Source organism: Hirundo rustica, chromosome 7 (genome assembly GCF_015227805.2).
Source record: "Hirundo rustica isolate bHirRus1 chromosome 7, bHirRus1.pri.v3, whole genome shotgun sequence".
Taxonomy (NCBI): domain Eukaryota; kingdom Metazoa; phylum Chordata; class Aves; order Passeriformes; family Hirundinidae; genus Hirundo; species Hirundo rustica.
This window is the reverse complement of record NC_053456.1, coordinates 15,410,207-15,425,443: the sequence shown is the minus strand read 5'-3', so window position 1 is coordinate 15,425,443 and position 15,237 is coordinate 15,410,207. Positions and strand designations below refer to the sequence as shown.

Sequence of the window (15,237 nt, the reverse complement as noted above, 5' to 3'; positions counted from 1 at the left end):
CTACCCTGCTCACACCCACCCACGTGTTCCCATGGGCGGGCGTGGGGACAGCAGTTCCCGGGAGCCCTGTGTGCCTCCCTTCTCCCAGCACCGCTGTGGCCAAGTCAGAAGGGAATTTCCAGCTGCGAAGTTGCAACTGACAGATTAGAGATTCCCTCCCCAGTGATTGCTAGGCCAAGTTAATGGTTCACCAGCACCTTGCTTCTCCTGCCCTTCCCTGCTGGCTGCCTGGGGCGGGTGAGGAAGGACCCACTGGTGGGCACCTTCAGCACCCCATGCAGTCTCCCTTGCCTTGCAGTCTGCCCACCACTGTGAGCTCTGCTTTTACCCTGCCTGGCAGTGCCCAGCACAAGGGGCATTGCCCACCTCAGCTGCCTCAGCTTAGAGCTCTCTTGAACAGGGGTGGACAGGATGGCTGCTGTGTCAAGCAGTGTCCAGCACTGCTGCAACGTGGAGGGTGGGCACAGGAGCATGGACTCTCGCCCTGCTGGCACCCTTCTGGAGATCCTCAGCCCAATGGGCATTGCCAGCTGAGCAGGCACTGCACACCCACACTCCTCTGCAGTTACCTAAACACCTATGCTGGGCAACCCTGGAGAAACCAGTTCCTGTGGGCTCCTTGCAGCATGGGAGGACCCCCACAGAGATCCCTGGAGCCCCTGGAACAGAGGCTTGGCAGCTTGCCTTGCTGGGCAGCCAGGCAGGGTGCTCCTCACCCTGTGTTTGCCCATGAGGGGCACAGGGTGATCAGGTTATAAAGACATAGATGCCTGGCACCCTGCCATCCAGGTGGGGTTGCACGTGGCCCATGGCACACCAAGTGAATGCCTTGCATACCACCGAGCCAACAGTGTCAGCGCTGTCCAGGGCTTCTGTGTGCCAGGCTCTGCAGCGGGGACTGCAGTGGCCGTGGCTGGAGTGAAAAGAATACGGGGCCCCTTCAAGAAAGTCAGAGCACAACATCATAGCGTTATGGCAGCTAGATGCACCTCCAGCATGAGGCATGAGAGGAGGCACCGTGGACTGCAAACATCCCAGGTCAGACGGCAGCAGGACACAAACCGGCACCCCAAGCAATGACAGCTGTGGGTGAGGGGAGGAGAGCACTCAGGCAATGGAAGCAGCACGGCAGGGCAGGAGAGTTTTCTCCCTCATCCCCACACATCTCCAGGCTCAACAACCACAGAGAAAATCAGAGAGTAGGTAAAAAAATTAGCTGGACTTTGCCACAGGTCCCAGCAGGGCCAGAGGCTGGCAGGAGAGTGGCTGATTGGGACTCACAGCTGGGGCAAGACAGCTCTCCGGTTAGTTCCACTCCAGTACGGTGGCCAGCGCTTCTCGGCCCTCCCCAGGAAGCGCTGTGGCATACCGGCTTTAAATAGCTTTATTAGCGGAAGCTCTGTGCCCGCAGCTCCCACCACGGGGCCACGGGGATGCTGGGCAGCCCCACGCTGCCCTCTGGGGAAGCCAGGACTCCCCAGAGCGTGGAGTTTAGCTCACCCACGCTGACCCTGCCACTGGCTCCACCTGTCTCTGTCCCGGGGGGGCCTCGTGAGCCTGGAGGTGGCCTCCCAAATCGTCCTCGCCTGACCCCAGGCCGTCAGATGCAGAGGCTGAGCTCCTGACGGACGGAGCACTTGCGGCACTGCACCACACAGCACCAGTGGAAGCGGCAAAGGCAGTTCTCCTCCAACACCACCGTCTCGTCCCGGTGCCCTCTCCCGCAGCACAGCAGGTCGCACCCGCTCGTGTCCATGGCTGTGCTGTTGCAGACGCGGCCCCTGGTACCCAGCGAGCCTGTCTTCCGATTAGCCGAGCAGAAATCAGGTGAGTCGGCCGAGTAGATGAGGTCCTGTTTATCCGGAGGCTTGATGTTGTCACCCACAGGGATGAGGGTCTTCCCGTCGTTGCCTCCCATCACCTTGAAAGCGCCGTTGAAGCGCTCGAGCAGGCGATCGCCCACCTCGCGGAAATGGGGCATCTTCCTCCAGCAGGTCCGCAGGGTGCAGGAGCCCGAGAGCCCGTGGCATTTGCACTCTGTCCTCATGTAGCTGCGCACCGCCTGAGGAAGAGACAGCGGCGCTCAGCCCTCGGTTCCCTCTCTCGCCGCCCAGCGCCCCCGACCAAAACCCTGCCTCTTGGGGCTGCCCTGGCTCGGGGGAGGTGCTGGGGGTGGAGAGTGGCATGGGGAGGGAGGGGGGTTCCAAAGCACCTGCAAAGGATACCCGAAAGATCTTGGGTCATATTTCCGCCAAAGGTGGTGCAGGTACGTGGCTTGGGGACGCCGAAGGGGGAGGGCTGGGTAGGGGCACGAGGGGCGCAGGGGACAGGGGTGCAGGGGTCTTACCAAACGCCCGGCTTCGTTGTTGTGCAGGTCGATAAGAGCTCGGATGTCATTTTTGCCTTTCTTGTTCTTGGCATCCATGAACTGCTGGGATTTCTCGTAGCCAAACTGCACATCATCCCCACAGCCCCCCCACTCCCAGGCGGTGCCCTCTGAGCCTGGGCCCACCGTGGGTGAGGGGGGGGCCCGGCTCCGTGTCAGCTCACAGCCACACTGCAGCAGCTCGCCCATGCTGCAGGCCTGCGTGATGGCGTGGCTCACTCCAGCCGCCGTGATGGCGTACACGAAGGCTGTTTCACGGATATCTGCAGGAGAAGGGACAGGGCCGGGACGTGGGGTCAGCCCTGGCAAGCAAAGCACCACCCCTTGGCTGACATCCCAGGGGCTCAGACCCCCCCGCCTTCTCCCCCTTCATATGTGCTCGGTGCTGTTCCCTGGGTGATTCACCCACCCTGAAACAGGCTGCCTGGAGCGGGAGCTGCCTCTTGCAAGCAGATTTGAAGACTCTGGGGGACGGTGAGGCCCTGCCAGTGTTCCTCCACTCGGCTGCGGAGAGGCAACAAATCTCCCACCTCCTCTTGCACGTCTGGGTGCTGCCCCGCAGGAAAGAGGGAAGCTCAGGGAGCAGAGAGTGGTCCCAGGTGACCAGGTGGTACCCACATCTTCCTCACGCTACCCTGCAGTATCCCTCCAAGCAGTAAAAACGCCAACCCCAGCTCCAAACTGGCACCTGGAAACGAACGCTGTGAGGGATACCCAGGGTGCCACTCACCCTCTGCAGGGCGGCAGCGATGAAGCCGTGCCGCCTGCTCTCCCCCCGCTACCCTCTTTGCCATGGGGAGCTGCCTGCCCCCCTCTCTCCACCGGCACAGCCTCCACCCTGCAGGATTATTTATTAGTAGTATTTGCTCCTGTCTCTCTCTGCTCCGGGACACGAATTCCAAGCATCTTTCCCCTGCCCGGACCTGCCGCTCGCAGCCGCAGCCAGCGGGGGATTCTGGCAGCAGGGGTGCGGCGCCCTGCTCGGGGGGCTCCTGCGCTCCCCCCGCTTCATGCCAGCCGAACTCCTGCCCACCCAAATGCCAGGGCAGGGCTGGCCCAGGGTGGTGGCCTGCAGGGGATTCCTGGGGAGGGAGGGGAAGGTGGGTTTTGGGGGTGTCCCATCCCTCCATCTTCAGTATTCTGACTCGGGGAGGCTGCAGGAAGAGGGATGCCAAGGCACCACTTCCATGAGCAGCTCCTCCAAAAGCCCACGCAGCACCTGCATCCATCTGGTGTCAGCAGGAACTGGGCACACCGGTGCCTTTCTGGCAGAGCTGCCGAGGGGACACCACCCCCTCCCCAGGCCCTCCTGCCCCCGCAAGCCACCTGACCACCCGCCTGCTCCCACCTGGGGTTGGCAGAACCCTCAGCAGACAGCCCAAAGCTGGCAGAGATCCCTGTGCCACCCTGCCAGCCGGGCCCTGGGGGGATGCTGCTCCTCTGACTGTTCCTCCAGACACGTGGCCGCCCCCCAGCCAGCCTGCCATGGCATGCCACACCTGGCACAGGTGGCAGCAAGGGAAGAGGGGACAGCCCTGACTGTGCCAGGGAGGCCATGGCCAGGTATGGGAGGTTGGCAGCATCCTTGGATAGAAAGGATGGGAGGTAGTCATCTGATGGAGCTGGGAATCCCAAAAATGCTGGGATACTTTATACAGTTCCTGCAGGCTCACAGGGAGGGTGGTGCCTCCTGGCACCTCTGAGGGCTTCTGACACCCATCTTGTTGCCCTGGGGAACTCCACACTTCTGACTGGGATGCGCCAGGTCTTTCAAAGTGTCAGGGACTCACAAACTCACCCCTGTCCCTACGACATTGCTTATCTCTATCACCCCAGCAGTGAGGCTGGACTAGTGTGGTGGCTCCTTCAGCATCCCCGTGCTTGATGTGCCTGTGCCTCCTCCAACACAAGCTGTTCCTGGGTACCCAGCAGCTCATCTGCCAGTACCTTTCACTCACCACCTGGTCTGGCCCTGCATTCTGGCACCACCCCGCTTCCTGTGCCTGGCACACATCCCACCTGCCTCAATGCCAGGTTATGGTGAAAATAGGTGACTCCAGAGGCAGGAGAGTCCCCCATGTGCCCTAACCCTCTGCCTTTCGACTGAATACACCTCCCTGTGTTGGGGGGAATCCATATCTGCTTTTTAAAAGAGCCTATCCCCCTCCCATGGGCCAGTGTCCCCCTTGGGGCTTTAGCTCTGACTCCTACTAGTACCAGCAGTCAACTGGGTGCCTGGGGCACCCCACCCTTTCCAATCCCCCCAGGGATGCCACCTTGACCACCCTGCATGGCCCAAGGACATATCCACTTTGCCTCGGGCTGGCCATGCACCAACAGATGTGATGGCTGAGGAGATGTGGGGCTTGCTCCAGCCTCTTCATCTGCCACAGCACAGGGACAAACATAGGAAGAGGGGCAGGACTAAACTCACCTCACACCAAGTGATCTTACCAACCCAAGGTGCATCTCCCCTTGCTTGGAGCACCATCCATTCCCAGCCTCTCTCCCTGAGGAGCATGGCAGGGCTTTCCCATCCCTTACACACTCACGTGTGCCCTTGTGCTCTGCTCCTGCTCTGATTTTGATGCAGCTGGGCCTGTCTTGGACCACTGCATCCATTGTCTGAGACTTGCACATACCTTCCTGCCACCCAGCACTGTTCCTTAGGCTGACATCAGGGTGCCCATGCGGGGACAGGGACAGGACACAAGCACTCCTCTGCTCCCTGCAAGGCCAGCAGGAGGGATGTGAAGGGCACCCACGGGGTGAGAGGCAGCTCCCAACGGCTGCACACAGCTTCCCACCCGGGCCCCTTCCCGCAGCACACCCTGGGGTCCCGGGGGAGCAGTAAATCACTGCCAGACGAGGGTGCATTCTTGGGCTTCATGAAGCCCTGCACTGTCTGGGAGCACTGGTAATTGCTTCATTACAACACAGGGAAACATGTCCCAGCAGTAAAACCTCAGCGTGACTGCACCGGGGAGCACAGAGCAACCCCCTGCACGCACACACACACACACACACACACACACACGCAGAGCTTTGCACACCAAGACTCTGCTCCAGGAGTCCCGGGGAGGTGTGTGACCAGGCTGGGGTCGTTTTAGGAGATGGGAAGCTGAGGACGGACTGGCCTTACCCTGCTGCAGGATCTTGCTGAAGTACTTGCTGTGGCTGGTGCAGTTCCAGCGGCGGAAGCGGAATTGGTACTGGCACTCCCGGACGCCCAGCTTGGTGCCCTTGGCCACCTCCTGCACGATCTCTGGCTCCAGCTGGCACAGCTCTGCCTGCTTCCCCGCCAGCCGCTTTGTCTTGCGGCAGATGCTGTTGGGGTCCATGACCAGGGGGCTCCCCACTGCCCTGCAGGAGGGGACAGCGAGCAGAGCAAAACCAGCACCCAAGCCCAGGAGAGACCAGGCTGTGGATGGGACTTGACCAGACCTAACCCCAGGGGCAGAGCAAGGCTGCAGGGCAGTGCCAGCTCCATGCTGAGCCCGGGTGACGAGGGGACAGAGTATGCAGTGGGGGCAGGACAATAGGTATGGGTGGGGCACCAGCGCAATGCCTTGCCCCATCCACTCATTCAGGGAATGGGGGCGCATCTCCAACCGTGGGACAGGCTATAGGATGATGCTGGCACAGACCACTCTACATCCTTGGGGATATCCATGGGGGTGATGGTGGTGTCCCCAACAGGAGATGGCAGAAATACTGTGCTACTCAGCATCTGCTCTTTGGGGCTGGCACTGACCTAACCCAGCCCTGGCATTGCCATGTGACTGATGCCCGATTCAGCTGTGTCTCCCAGAGCTGTGGACACAACAAGGATCACAGCCAGCATTCTTGGTGTGTCTCCCCCTCTCCACGGGGGCTCGCTGCCTTTACCCCGTGGGAGACTAGATGAGTGACCTTGCTTCTGATAAAGCCCCTCAGCTGCTGGCCAGGATCCTGTACTCACCTCCCCAAATCCAGGCACTGACTCCAGGGAATGGAGCTGCAGGCGGGCGCGGGAGTGCAAGGGAGGCATGCAGGTGGCATCGCCAGCTTTGCCAATGCCAGTGAGGGAGGGCAAGTCTTGGCTGGGCCCATGTCAGAGGCAGCTCCTCCTTGCCAGCACAGCTGGAGTGAGGTGCCTGGCTCCCTGGCCCTGAAGGCAAAGTCTGAGCACAAGGCTGCGCTCCCCGGCGTGCCATCGGCTACAGAAACTCCCGTACTTTCCCCACACATTTTGCCCGGAGTGCCCTCCCCGGCACAGCTCGTGCAGCTGTGCAGCTGCCAGCACCCCGCCTCGTGCTGGCGCGGGCGATGCTCCAGCTCTGCCACGGGCAGCTCCAGAGCCGTGGGCCACACGAATTAAGCACACCCTAAACTCAGCCCACCCTTGCCTCCAGCTCTGCTCCTGTGGGCTCAGAGCTCATCCTGCTCAACAACGTGATTTTCATGGTCGTGGATGCCCATGGAAGCTCAGGGCTGGACCCAGCATACCCCAGGACGGGGACATGCCTGATGATTGGGAGGCTACATTCCCTGGGATTCCCTGGGGAGCGGTGCTTGGGCGGCCTGGGCTGCCTTCAGCCCCACTCACTGGAGAGCATCAGCTGCACAGCTTCCAAACCCAGAGCTTTATAGTCAGGCCAAGCCCCAGGGGCTCAAAAATCACAAGCTGAATCTCAGTGTTTAAGTGTGTTCTGGGTTTCCTTTTTGCTCTTGTGCAGCTGGGGGCTGTGTTTGGGAGATCAGGCTGCAGTACTCTGCTTGCAATCCTGTCTCCAGTGCAAACCCCCTCCAAGCCCCTTGTTTGAAGCTCAAGGCCCTGCCAGGATCCCCCTGCCTCATGTCGGGCTCCCCAGCCGCCTAGATCTCCTGCTCACCAGACCCCAGCTGGGCTTGGAGAGGATGTCCCCTCTCACACAGCCTGGAAAAGGAGCCCTAATGCTTTGGCTGGAGGTTTAAAGGTTAAACAGCTCAACAGAGAGGCATAGCCTGGAAAGGGAACTTCCAGCGGGGAAACTGAGGCAAGCTCACACTCCTGCCGGGGAGAACCCACCTCCCTTTGCTCCCAGCAGCTCAGTTTCCATTTGCCACAAGATTCACACGGACCTCTGCAAAGGGATGGGGGCAGCCAGGGAAGCGTCGCGGAGCTTGTCTGGCACAGGTCCTACATAGATAGGGAAACTGAGGCCCACGTGGAAAGCAACCAGTCCCATCCCAAGATGACCACAGAGGGATCCAAGCCCCCATGCTGGTCTCCAAGCTTGCTGTCCTTTGTGACCACGGGCTCCCAACATCTTCAGCGGGGTGGCGGAGCTTTGGCTGCCTCCGCCGGTGGAGTGGGGAAGAGGGGGAGCCGGGATGGGACTTTCATTAAGAGATGAGTCTTTGTACTCATATAAAAATGATGCGCCAGCCCCCCGGGGCCGTCAGATCAAATGCTGAACTGTGGCTCACCCCAGCCCGCTGGATCAGGCCGGGAAGAAGAGCTCAGCCCCGCGGGTCTGGGGGGGTGATGGGCGGCTCCCCGGCTCCCCGGGGGTCCCCATCCATGGTCCAGGCGGCAGCAAGGCTGGCGAGAGAGCGCAGGAGCCTTCCGTCCGCGCTGACGAGGCGTGGGGCGGGCTGCCTAAGTCCAGCGCGATATTAATTTCCGCTGGGCTTCGCTTTCTGGCACAGGGAGGCTGCCGGGAGCCCAAGAGCTGTTTTGCTTTGGAGGGTTCCGAGGGGGGGGGAGAATGGAGGGAGACAAGGGCAAGAAAAATGCTGCCAAACTGCTACCACTTTGGCAAGGGCTCCGGCGCAGGGCCCAGATCTGCCTGAGCTTGTCCCACTCCAAGGCCTCCCGCATCTACAATTAAGGTGCCCCACCTCTGCTGCCGGGCACTCCTCCCCCTGCCCTGGTGAAGGAACAGGGTCGCCAGCCCGGCTCCCCGCACCTTGCCTGGGGCACCGCGGGCCCCTGCCGCCTCCTGCCTGGGAGCCCCCAGCCAGGCTCGGCAGCCCGGCAGCATCCCTCCCACCTGCCCCTGGTGCCCTTTGCTGGCTGCCAGAACCGCTGCTGGGGGCTCTGTCTTGCCCTGAAAGCCAATGGGATGATGAGCTCCACTTTCCGACCTCCCAGCACCCCCATGTGAGGGAAACAACTCCCATTGCTGAAAGGGGAGACTGAGGCACAGAAAAGGGGCTGCAAACCACTGCTAGCCTCCTGCTGTCACCCCTCAGGCTGCCACAGACACAGCCTGAGCCCAGTCCCAGTGGCGCACGTCAAACAGGAGTCACTGGGGCTTCTGATGCAACCCCTGTGCTCTGGATGCTGTGCCTGCTGCGACAGAACCGAGGGTTCCTAAGAGCCATAATCACCATTTTTTTCCAGCTCAGCTCACGGTCATGGAGCTTCCAGGATGTCCCAGTCTCATTCCCAGCCAAAATAATGGACCAAGGAGCCTGGGCCAAGTTGCCATCTTCACCTTGGGCATGGGAACAATGAGGAGCAGGGAAGAGACCCATTAGGGTCCTGGTTTGCAGGAAGCCAAGAAGAGTGAGGCTGGTAGAACTATGCAGTGAGAAAGAGGATAGTCAGCTTTCAGAAGTCACACCTGCGGGAGAGCAGTGGTTGGGCCATGCCAACCCCATGTGGGACCTGACAGGCCTCACCCATTGAGTACTGCTGCCTGGGCACTCCCGTGAGGCAAGGGGACTCTGCTCTAGGGTAGTAGGGCTGTGTCTTGCCTCCCATGCAGGTCTCTATCCCAGCCTCTGGAGGCCTTCAGCAGGGCAATGAACGGTGCTAGGGTACCCAGATCATCACTCTGAGCCCACAGGTAATTCTGCACCCAGCTGGAGAGGTGAGAACTGCGGGATGACAGCCCTGGAGAACTGACCTCCATCCCCGGGGACATGGGTGACCTCATGCCCCGCACAATGATATCACACTGACAGCCCAAAGGAAGCTCATCTCTTTCCAAGCTGTGCAAACAGGGCAAAGGGGACACACAGATGAATTTTCACCCATCCAGGTGAAGGCTTTCCTGCAGCCCATGCAGGCACGCAGCGGGCACTCAGGCCCTCACCCGGGGCGTTGCGTGGGTGCCTCCACTAACCCACTAACCGGGGCAGCTGGGTGTGGAAAGCGAGCAGGAGGCCCTCGAGGGTGTGGTGAGTAAGCAGCAAGTCACTGCCCTGGGGGGCACAGTCGGGGTTTGGCTGCCGAGCAGCACCCGGGGCACTGAGGGAGCAGGAAATGCCATGGGTTGGGAAGAGAAGGGAGACCCCATTCCCTGCCCTCCTCCTTACAGCTCCTTGGCAAGGATGGCATGCAAACAGCTGGGGAGCTGCCTAAAGGCAAGAGGCTTTGGCATGGCATTGCGTCAACCCATGGACCTGCTAGCTGCAGGGTCATGCTGAGGCCAGGCTGTAGTGAGCAGGAGCTGCCCAAACTTGTGCTGCAGGTACTGGGGGGATGGAGGGAGCATGCACCTGCAGAGGTGGTGGTCCTAAAGCCATATCCAAACCCTGGAAGGGCTGGGATGAGAAGAAAGAAGTCCATCCAGGCATGGTCACTGTGTCCTTCTTCTGGGTGCTGACAGAGGCTGGAGATGGGGTAGCATGAGAGCTCGGCTAGTTCATGCCCAAATGTGGATGCTACATGTTGTGGGAGGACCCTGCAAAGCCTGAGCAGATGTCAGGGTGTGCCCAGTACCCTCCTGCACGAGGGGTGTTTGAAGCAGCCAAGGTTCTGATGCAAAGCCCAGACAAACCCTCCAACCGGCGCATGGCCGGCAAGCCTGGGTGTCACCATGGGAGAGTGGATGTGACCCAGGACAAGGGATGGCATCGGGGAAAGTTCAGCTGCCTTTGCGGGGAAAAAACAAGTAGCCCGATGCTGGAGCCAGTAGTCGTCTCAAAAAGTGCAAGAGGAATATTGTCCCTTTGAAAAACCCAGCAAGTCGCAGCAAGGACACAGGGAGATGGCACCAGGCAGGGCCTCTCCCACTGGGACATTAATTCCTGCCCATATGGGGCTGCTCCAGGGGAGAGGCATGCGGGGGAAGGCCGGGCAGCCCGGTCTGTTGGGCACCGTGGGGTAGCAGCTGTGGGTCAGCAAGCCCAGGGGGTGACTCACAAGGCTCACCCCAAGGCACGTGGGCAGGGCCCTCCAGCCCAGCAGCCTGCCCTTACAGGCTCCAGCCTTGCAGTGTGCCTGCTGGTCAGGGCAGTGAAAGAAAAGGAGAGACCACTGTCGTATGAAACCGCCCAGGGTGCACGGCCTGAGGGACACGGGACTGGGACCCCCTCGAGCAAAGGTACAGCCACAGGGGCTGGTAGGAGCGGCCCTCCCCGAGCGCCTCTGAACAAGTCCCATGGAAATCTGGAGGTGCACTGCCCTCGTGCATGGATGGGAAGTGGATGGAGGGCAGGTGTGCATCCCTCTGGGCCCCCTCAGACCCAGCTGGAGCAGGGCACATTTCAGCTGGGATGATTTTCTCCCTTGCTTTCTCTTCCATCTCCCACCTGCTCTCAGCCATGCCCACGGAGAGCCAACAGGCACCAGAGAAGGTGGCTTTGCTTGCCCCCACCCCCAGAGCGCCTCTGTTCCTGCAAGCACAGCCCAACTGCAAACCGGCTTGGCTGAAATCCTGCCCTGGGGCTCCTCAGGCACTAAGTTTGCCTGCTCTGTATCTCTGCAGCCTCTGGGCCAGCCCAGGAGCCCCAGGCAGTCCCTACCTGTCTTGCTCAGGAGAAATCACTGTTGCACAAGGAGCTGAGCAAGAAATGTGTAAAGAATAGAGGAGGAGGAGGAGGAGGGGGAGGAGGAGGAGGAAGAAGAAAGAATTTACAGAGCCGGTGGGAGCAAGGAGAGCCTACTCCTCACAGCTTTGGCACTAATCAAGGTGCCAGCAGCATAAGAGTGACGTATCTTCCATTGGCACTGACCATTGACCAAAAGGAAATGTCTGTGTCCCTCTCTGGGGACATCCTAACGCAATGAGGATGCTCTGTCTCAGGCTACAATGTCACTAGCAGGATGTCAGTGCTTGTACGGCACACCTGAATCTTTTTCCATAGGTGCAACCATCTGCCAGGATCCCAATGGGCACATTTACCATCCGTGAGCAGCCAGGCCCGGCTGCTTGCCTGGGCTGGGCCTGTGCTTCTTGAGATCCAGCCCAGCTGCAGTCCACTGCACCACTCTCACAAATTAGGTCTTCAGTGGGGGAGAAAGTTGGCTTGAACAGGCAACCCCTCCATCCCTCCCACCACACAGATAATGTACTCAGGGTAAAGTTGTAAAGACATTTCTTTCTTGGCCAGGGGAAAATGCCCTCTCAGCTAAGTACCCACAAGTGCCCAGTGAGGCACACACAAAGGTGTGCCCCCAAAGTCCCTATGCATCAGTGACAGTAAGGAACAGCTCTATCAATGCCACCAGTCCTAGGGCTTCCAGGAACTCCAGCACAACACACAGCTGCTCCTCTGAATCCCTCCCCACCACCAGCAGCGCTACCCAGACCTGGGAGAGGGACCAGCACCAGGAGCAGGCACAAGGGAAGATGCCTGTCATGAGTGCCCAGACTCCTGTCCCACACAGGAAGGGCTCCCTGAGATGATCTCAGCCAGGGGCCGGAACACCAGACTCTGAGGGAAGAAGTTCATGAATCACCCAGCTGCTCCTGTGCCCTGTCCCAGGACGGGTGGTGGTGTTGGTGGTGCTGGTGGCCTCGTCCACCCATCCCCTCTTCCCAGCTCACTGGCTCCAGAGCGAAGCAGACTGTGAGCTGGTGATCCCCCTGAAGCCACTCCCTTGCCCAGTGCATTCGCTGTGCATCAGGCAGCTGAGTTATTATTCTTAAAATAAGTGTTCCTTTTCTTCTTTTTTAAATGAAGAAAAAACAAGTTTGACCCCTTGCCCTCTGCTGCCAAATCCTGCTAATCTCCCAAAGTCGCTGCTGCCTGTGCACACATGGCACCAGCAGGACCCAGACTCCGCGGTGAGATGCAGTTCTGAGCACCTGGAGCAAGGGGCACCCTGCCCTTGTTGGTGCTGTCTGCCTAACCCTGAAATGAAGGCAAAAGGAGCTTCGGCTTCACCTCTACCTGCTCCAGTCATGGTCAGATGTCCTCAAAGCTGGAGCACAGGGCATGGCCTTGGAGATATGGATGAGGATGGGGCAGAGAAAGCGTGGACAGCTGAAGGGACAGCTGTGTGTGTGTCTGAGAATTAGCCAGGGAAAAACAGCAGGTCTCAGGCAGCAGGAGGGCATATTCCCTGCAATGGCACAGCTACCCTGAGGTAGGTGGCAGGGAGTGTGGAGACACTCCATGAGCACCCTGCCCTGGCCAGGGCTTGCCCTACCTTGCTCTCCCCTCTTCTAGCAAAAAACTCAAGGCAAGTCCCTCTCAGACCCACGTTAAACCTTTGCCTGGCAATAAACATAGTGCTTGGGCTCCGGGGACGAACTCTCAGCTGATGTACAAGTGACCATAACAGCACCATTTATACTCACAAAGGCCCTCACTGCAGCCCTGGAGCCAGGGCTAGCAAACGGAATGGAGATGTGGGATAAATCACTGGTGGGCAGGCAGGGGACCATGAGGGGAAAGGCTTATGGAGAGCTTTATTTTAGGGGTCAAAAGACTGTGACAATGTGGAGACGAATAGCCTCAGATAATGAATGATAGCCCGGACGGCACGCCGGGGAGCTGGAATCTAAGCACTTAAAACCGGATAAAGACAGGCTGGGTGAAATTCTTAATAGATTTAAATAGTTCATGTTTCGACAGATACCTGGGCTTTCCAAGGCTGGGTCCCAGTTCTGTGCCTGTAATGAATCCCCCACCCCCTCTGGTCTCCTGCAAGCCACCGTCTCTGCCTTTGATGAGGGCACCATTACAAATGGGGGTTTTGTCCCTGCTGTGTCCAGGTCACCATTCAGGGGGGACACTGTAGGGACCCTAAGGCTTTTAATTAAATTTGACTTATTGGAGGGGTCTGGAAGCCACTAAGCCCCCTTGCCCACCCCTCAGGCATACAAGCCTCCCAGGCTGTGGGCTGGGGGTGCGGGGAGGCAAAGTGCAATTCTCACCACAGGACCTGGGGATCCCCAAGCCTGATGCCCCCAAAGCGCTCGTGTGCCCAAACCCTCACAGTATGTGGATGCCCCCGACTGGATCAGAACAGCCAGTGAGCAGCAATTCCAACCCAACTGGTGCCTGGATGTAGGGGACTCTGTTGTCCCCAAGCTGGGGGGGGGGGGGTGTGTGTGGAGAATATCCCCAGAGATCGAGATACCCTTTGCGCTCTCCTGCTTACCCGCGCCCCCCAGGGATGTCCTACTCACCACCAGAGCCCGATGATGTTAGCGGGGCACAGGAGGATGAAGAAGAGCCCCAGCTGGGTCCGGGAGAAAGGCAGCATCCTGCCAGGACTGAGGAAAGCGTCGAACTCGTTCCACGCCACTCGCCGGGAGCCGGGCAGCCCCGAGGTCGGGCCGGGGCCCCGGCGGGTGGGTGCCCGCTGTCTCCCTCCACCGGGCCGGGCCGGGCCGGGCCGGGCAGGCAGCACGACCGGCGGGGCCGTCCGGGCCGGGCTGCGTTGGGCTGGGCAGGCACCTCCGGGCGGCTGGAGCGCGGCGCGGAGGCTGCTCCGGAGAAGGAGGAGGAGGAGGGACGGGGCTGCGAAAGCATCTGCTCCGACAGGGAAACCGGAGCCCGGGGGGACGGACAGGGCGGGCCGGGCGGGGGGACTCCCGGGTGCCAGGCTCCGTTCGCAGCGCAGAGCCACGGACACGATATGGGCACGGGCACCCTCCGGCAGGGGACGGTGGCCGCAGCCTGTCCGGCCCCGCGCCCCGCCGCCGCGTTTGAACGTGCAGACTTTTTGCGGATCTGGCTGGCACAGCCCTGCCCTCGAAGCCCCGGGACCTGCTGCGGACCTGCTTGGCACGGACCTGCCTGGCACAGCCGTACCCGGCTCCTGCCGCAGCCCTGTCAAACCCGACCCGGCCTCGAGGTGTCCCCGACACCTTCCTGTCTCACTCTTGCCCGACCCTGACACCCCTGGCACGGCCTTGCCCAAACCGGCCGTCCCCGTGTTGCCATCAGCACAGTCCTGCCTGGCCCCTGCCCCTGGACTGGGATCGCCTGGCACAACCCTGGCTCCGTGACCCTGCCTGTCCTCAGACCAGTCTGTCCTGCATGGGAAAGCTGGAGGAGTGACCCCTCAGGTGCATGTCCCAACACTTAGCTCCAGCACTCTGGAGAGACACGCCTGGGGCAGAGGGACACGCAGGAGAATGATCGAGCCAGCCCCAGGAGCGAAGAGACCAGGAGAAGGGTACAGTGATGGACTTCTTGTTTATGGTGGTTTCATTCCGGGTGCAGCCAGGACCCAGAACGGAGACAGTCCCCAGCACCAGATCATAAGAGGAGGAGCAGCAGGAGCTGCCTGGGGCAGGAGGAAGCTGACGCGCCCAGAAGGTAGCAGGGGGCCACACAAGGGCTGGGCAGCTGAGGACAGGAGGAGCCCATAGCCTGCCACACCAATTCTTCGCACAGAGGAGCCTCTGGAATGGTTTTCCAGTGCTCGGCCCGGTGCTCTGCATCTCTGATTCCTCTTGTGCCAATCATGGCTCCCAGCAAATGTTGGGGATGCAGCTCCGAGCCTGCATCATCTGGGCCATGGATCCTGGGACAGCTACCCTGGGGGAGTCTCACCTGAACCCTGTACCCACCTCCACCGAGCAACCAGCCAGCCCATTGAGTTACCACAAGGAGAAAGGAGGTGTCTTCCACCCGTGATGGGCAAAGCAGAGCACCCTTGCTGCTGGTGAGACCACCTCTCCCCTCAACAGTTC

The 15,237-nt window shown here is 60.3% G+C and overlaps 1 protein-coding gene across 1 annotated transcript; it reads right to left on the bottom strand.

The window, feature by feature from the left end:
* Positions 1–1,210: 1,210 nt before the first annotated feature.
* On the bottom strand, positions 1,211–13,916 carry WNT6 (Wnt family member 6). Its single transcript, XM_040070226.2, has 4 exons — positions 13,723–13,916; positions 5,529–5,749; positions 2,348–2,649; positions 1,211–2,062 (listed from the first exon to the last, which is right to left on the bottom strand). The coding sequence occupies exons 1-4, from the start codon at positions 13,797–13,799 to the stop codon at positions 1,601–1,603; spliced, it is 1,062 nt and encodes a 353-aa protein (XP_039926160.1). The 5' UTR covers positions 13,800–13,916; the 3' UTR covers positions 1,211–1,600.
* Between the last annotated feature and the right edge of the window lie 1,321 nt (positions 13,917–15,237).

Coding starts and splice junctions, on each gene's coding strand:
- WNT6 (XM_040070226.2), bottom strand. CDS start 13,799: ATGCTGCCTTTCTCCCGGACCCAGCTGGGGCTCTTCTTCATCCTCCTG. Junction 2,650..5,528: donor CAGCAAGATCCTGCAGCAGG/GTAAGGCCAGTC, acceptor CTTCTCCTGCAG/ATATCCGTGAAACAGCCTTC. Junction 2,063..2,347: donor ACAACGAAGCCGGGCGTTTG/GTAAGACCCCTG, acceptor TCTCTTCCTCAG/GCGGTGCGCAGCTACATGAG.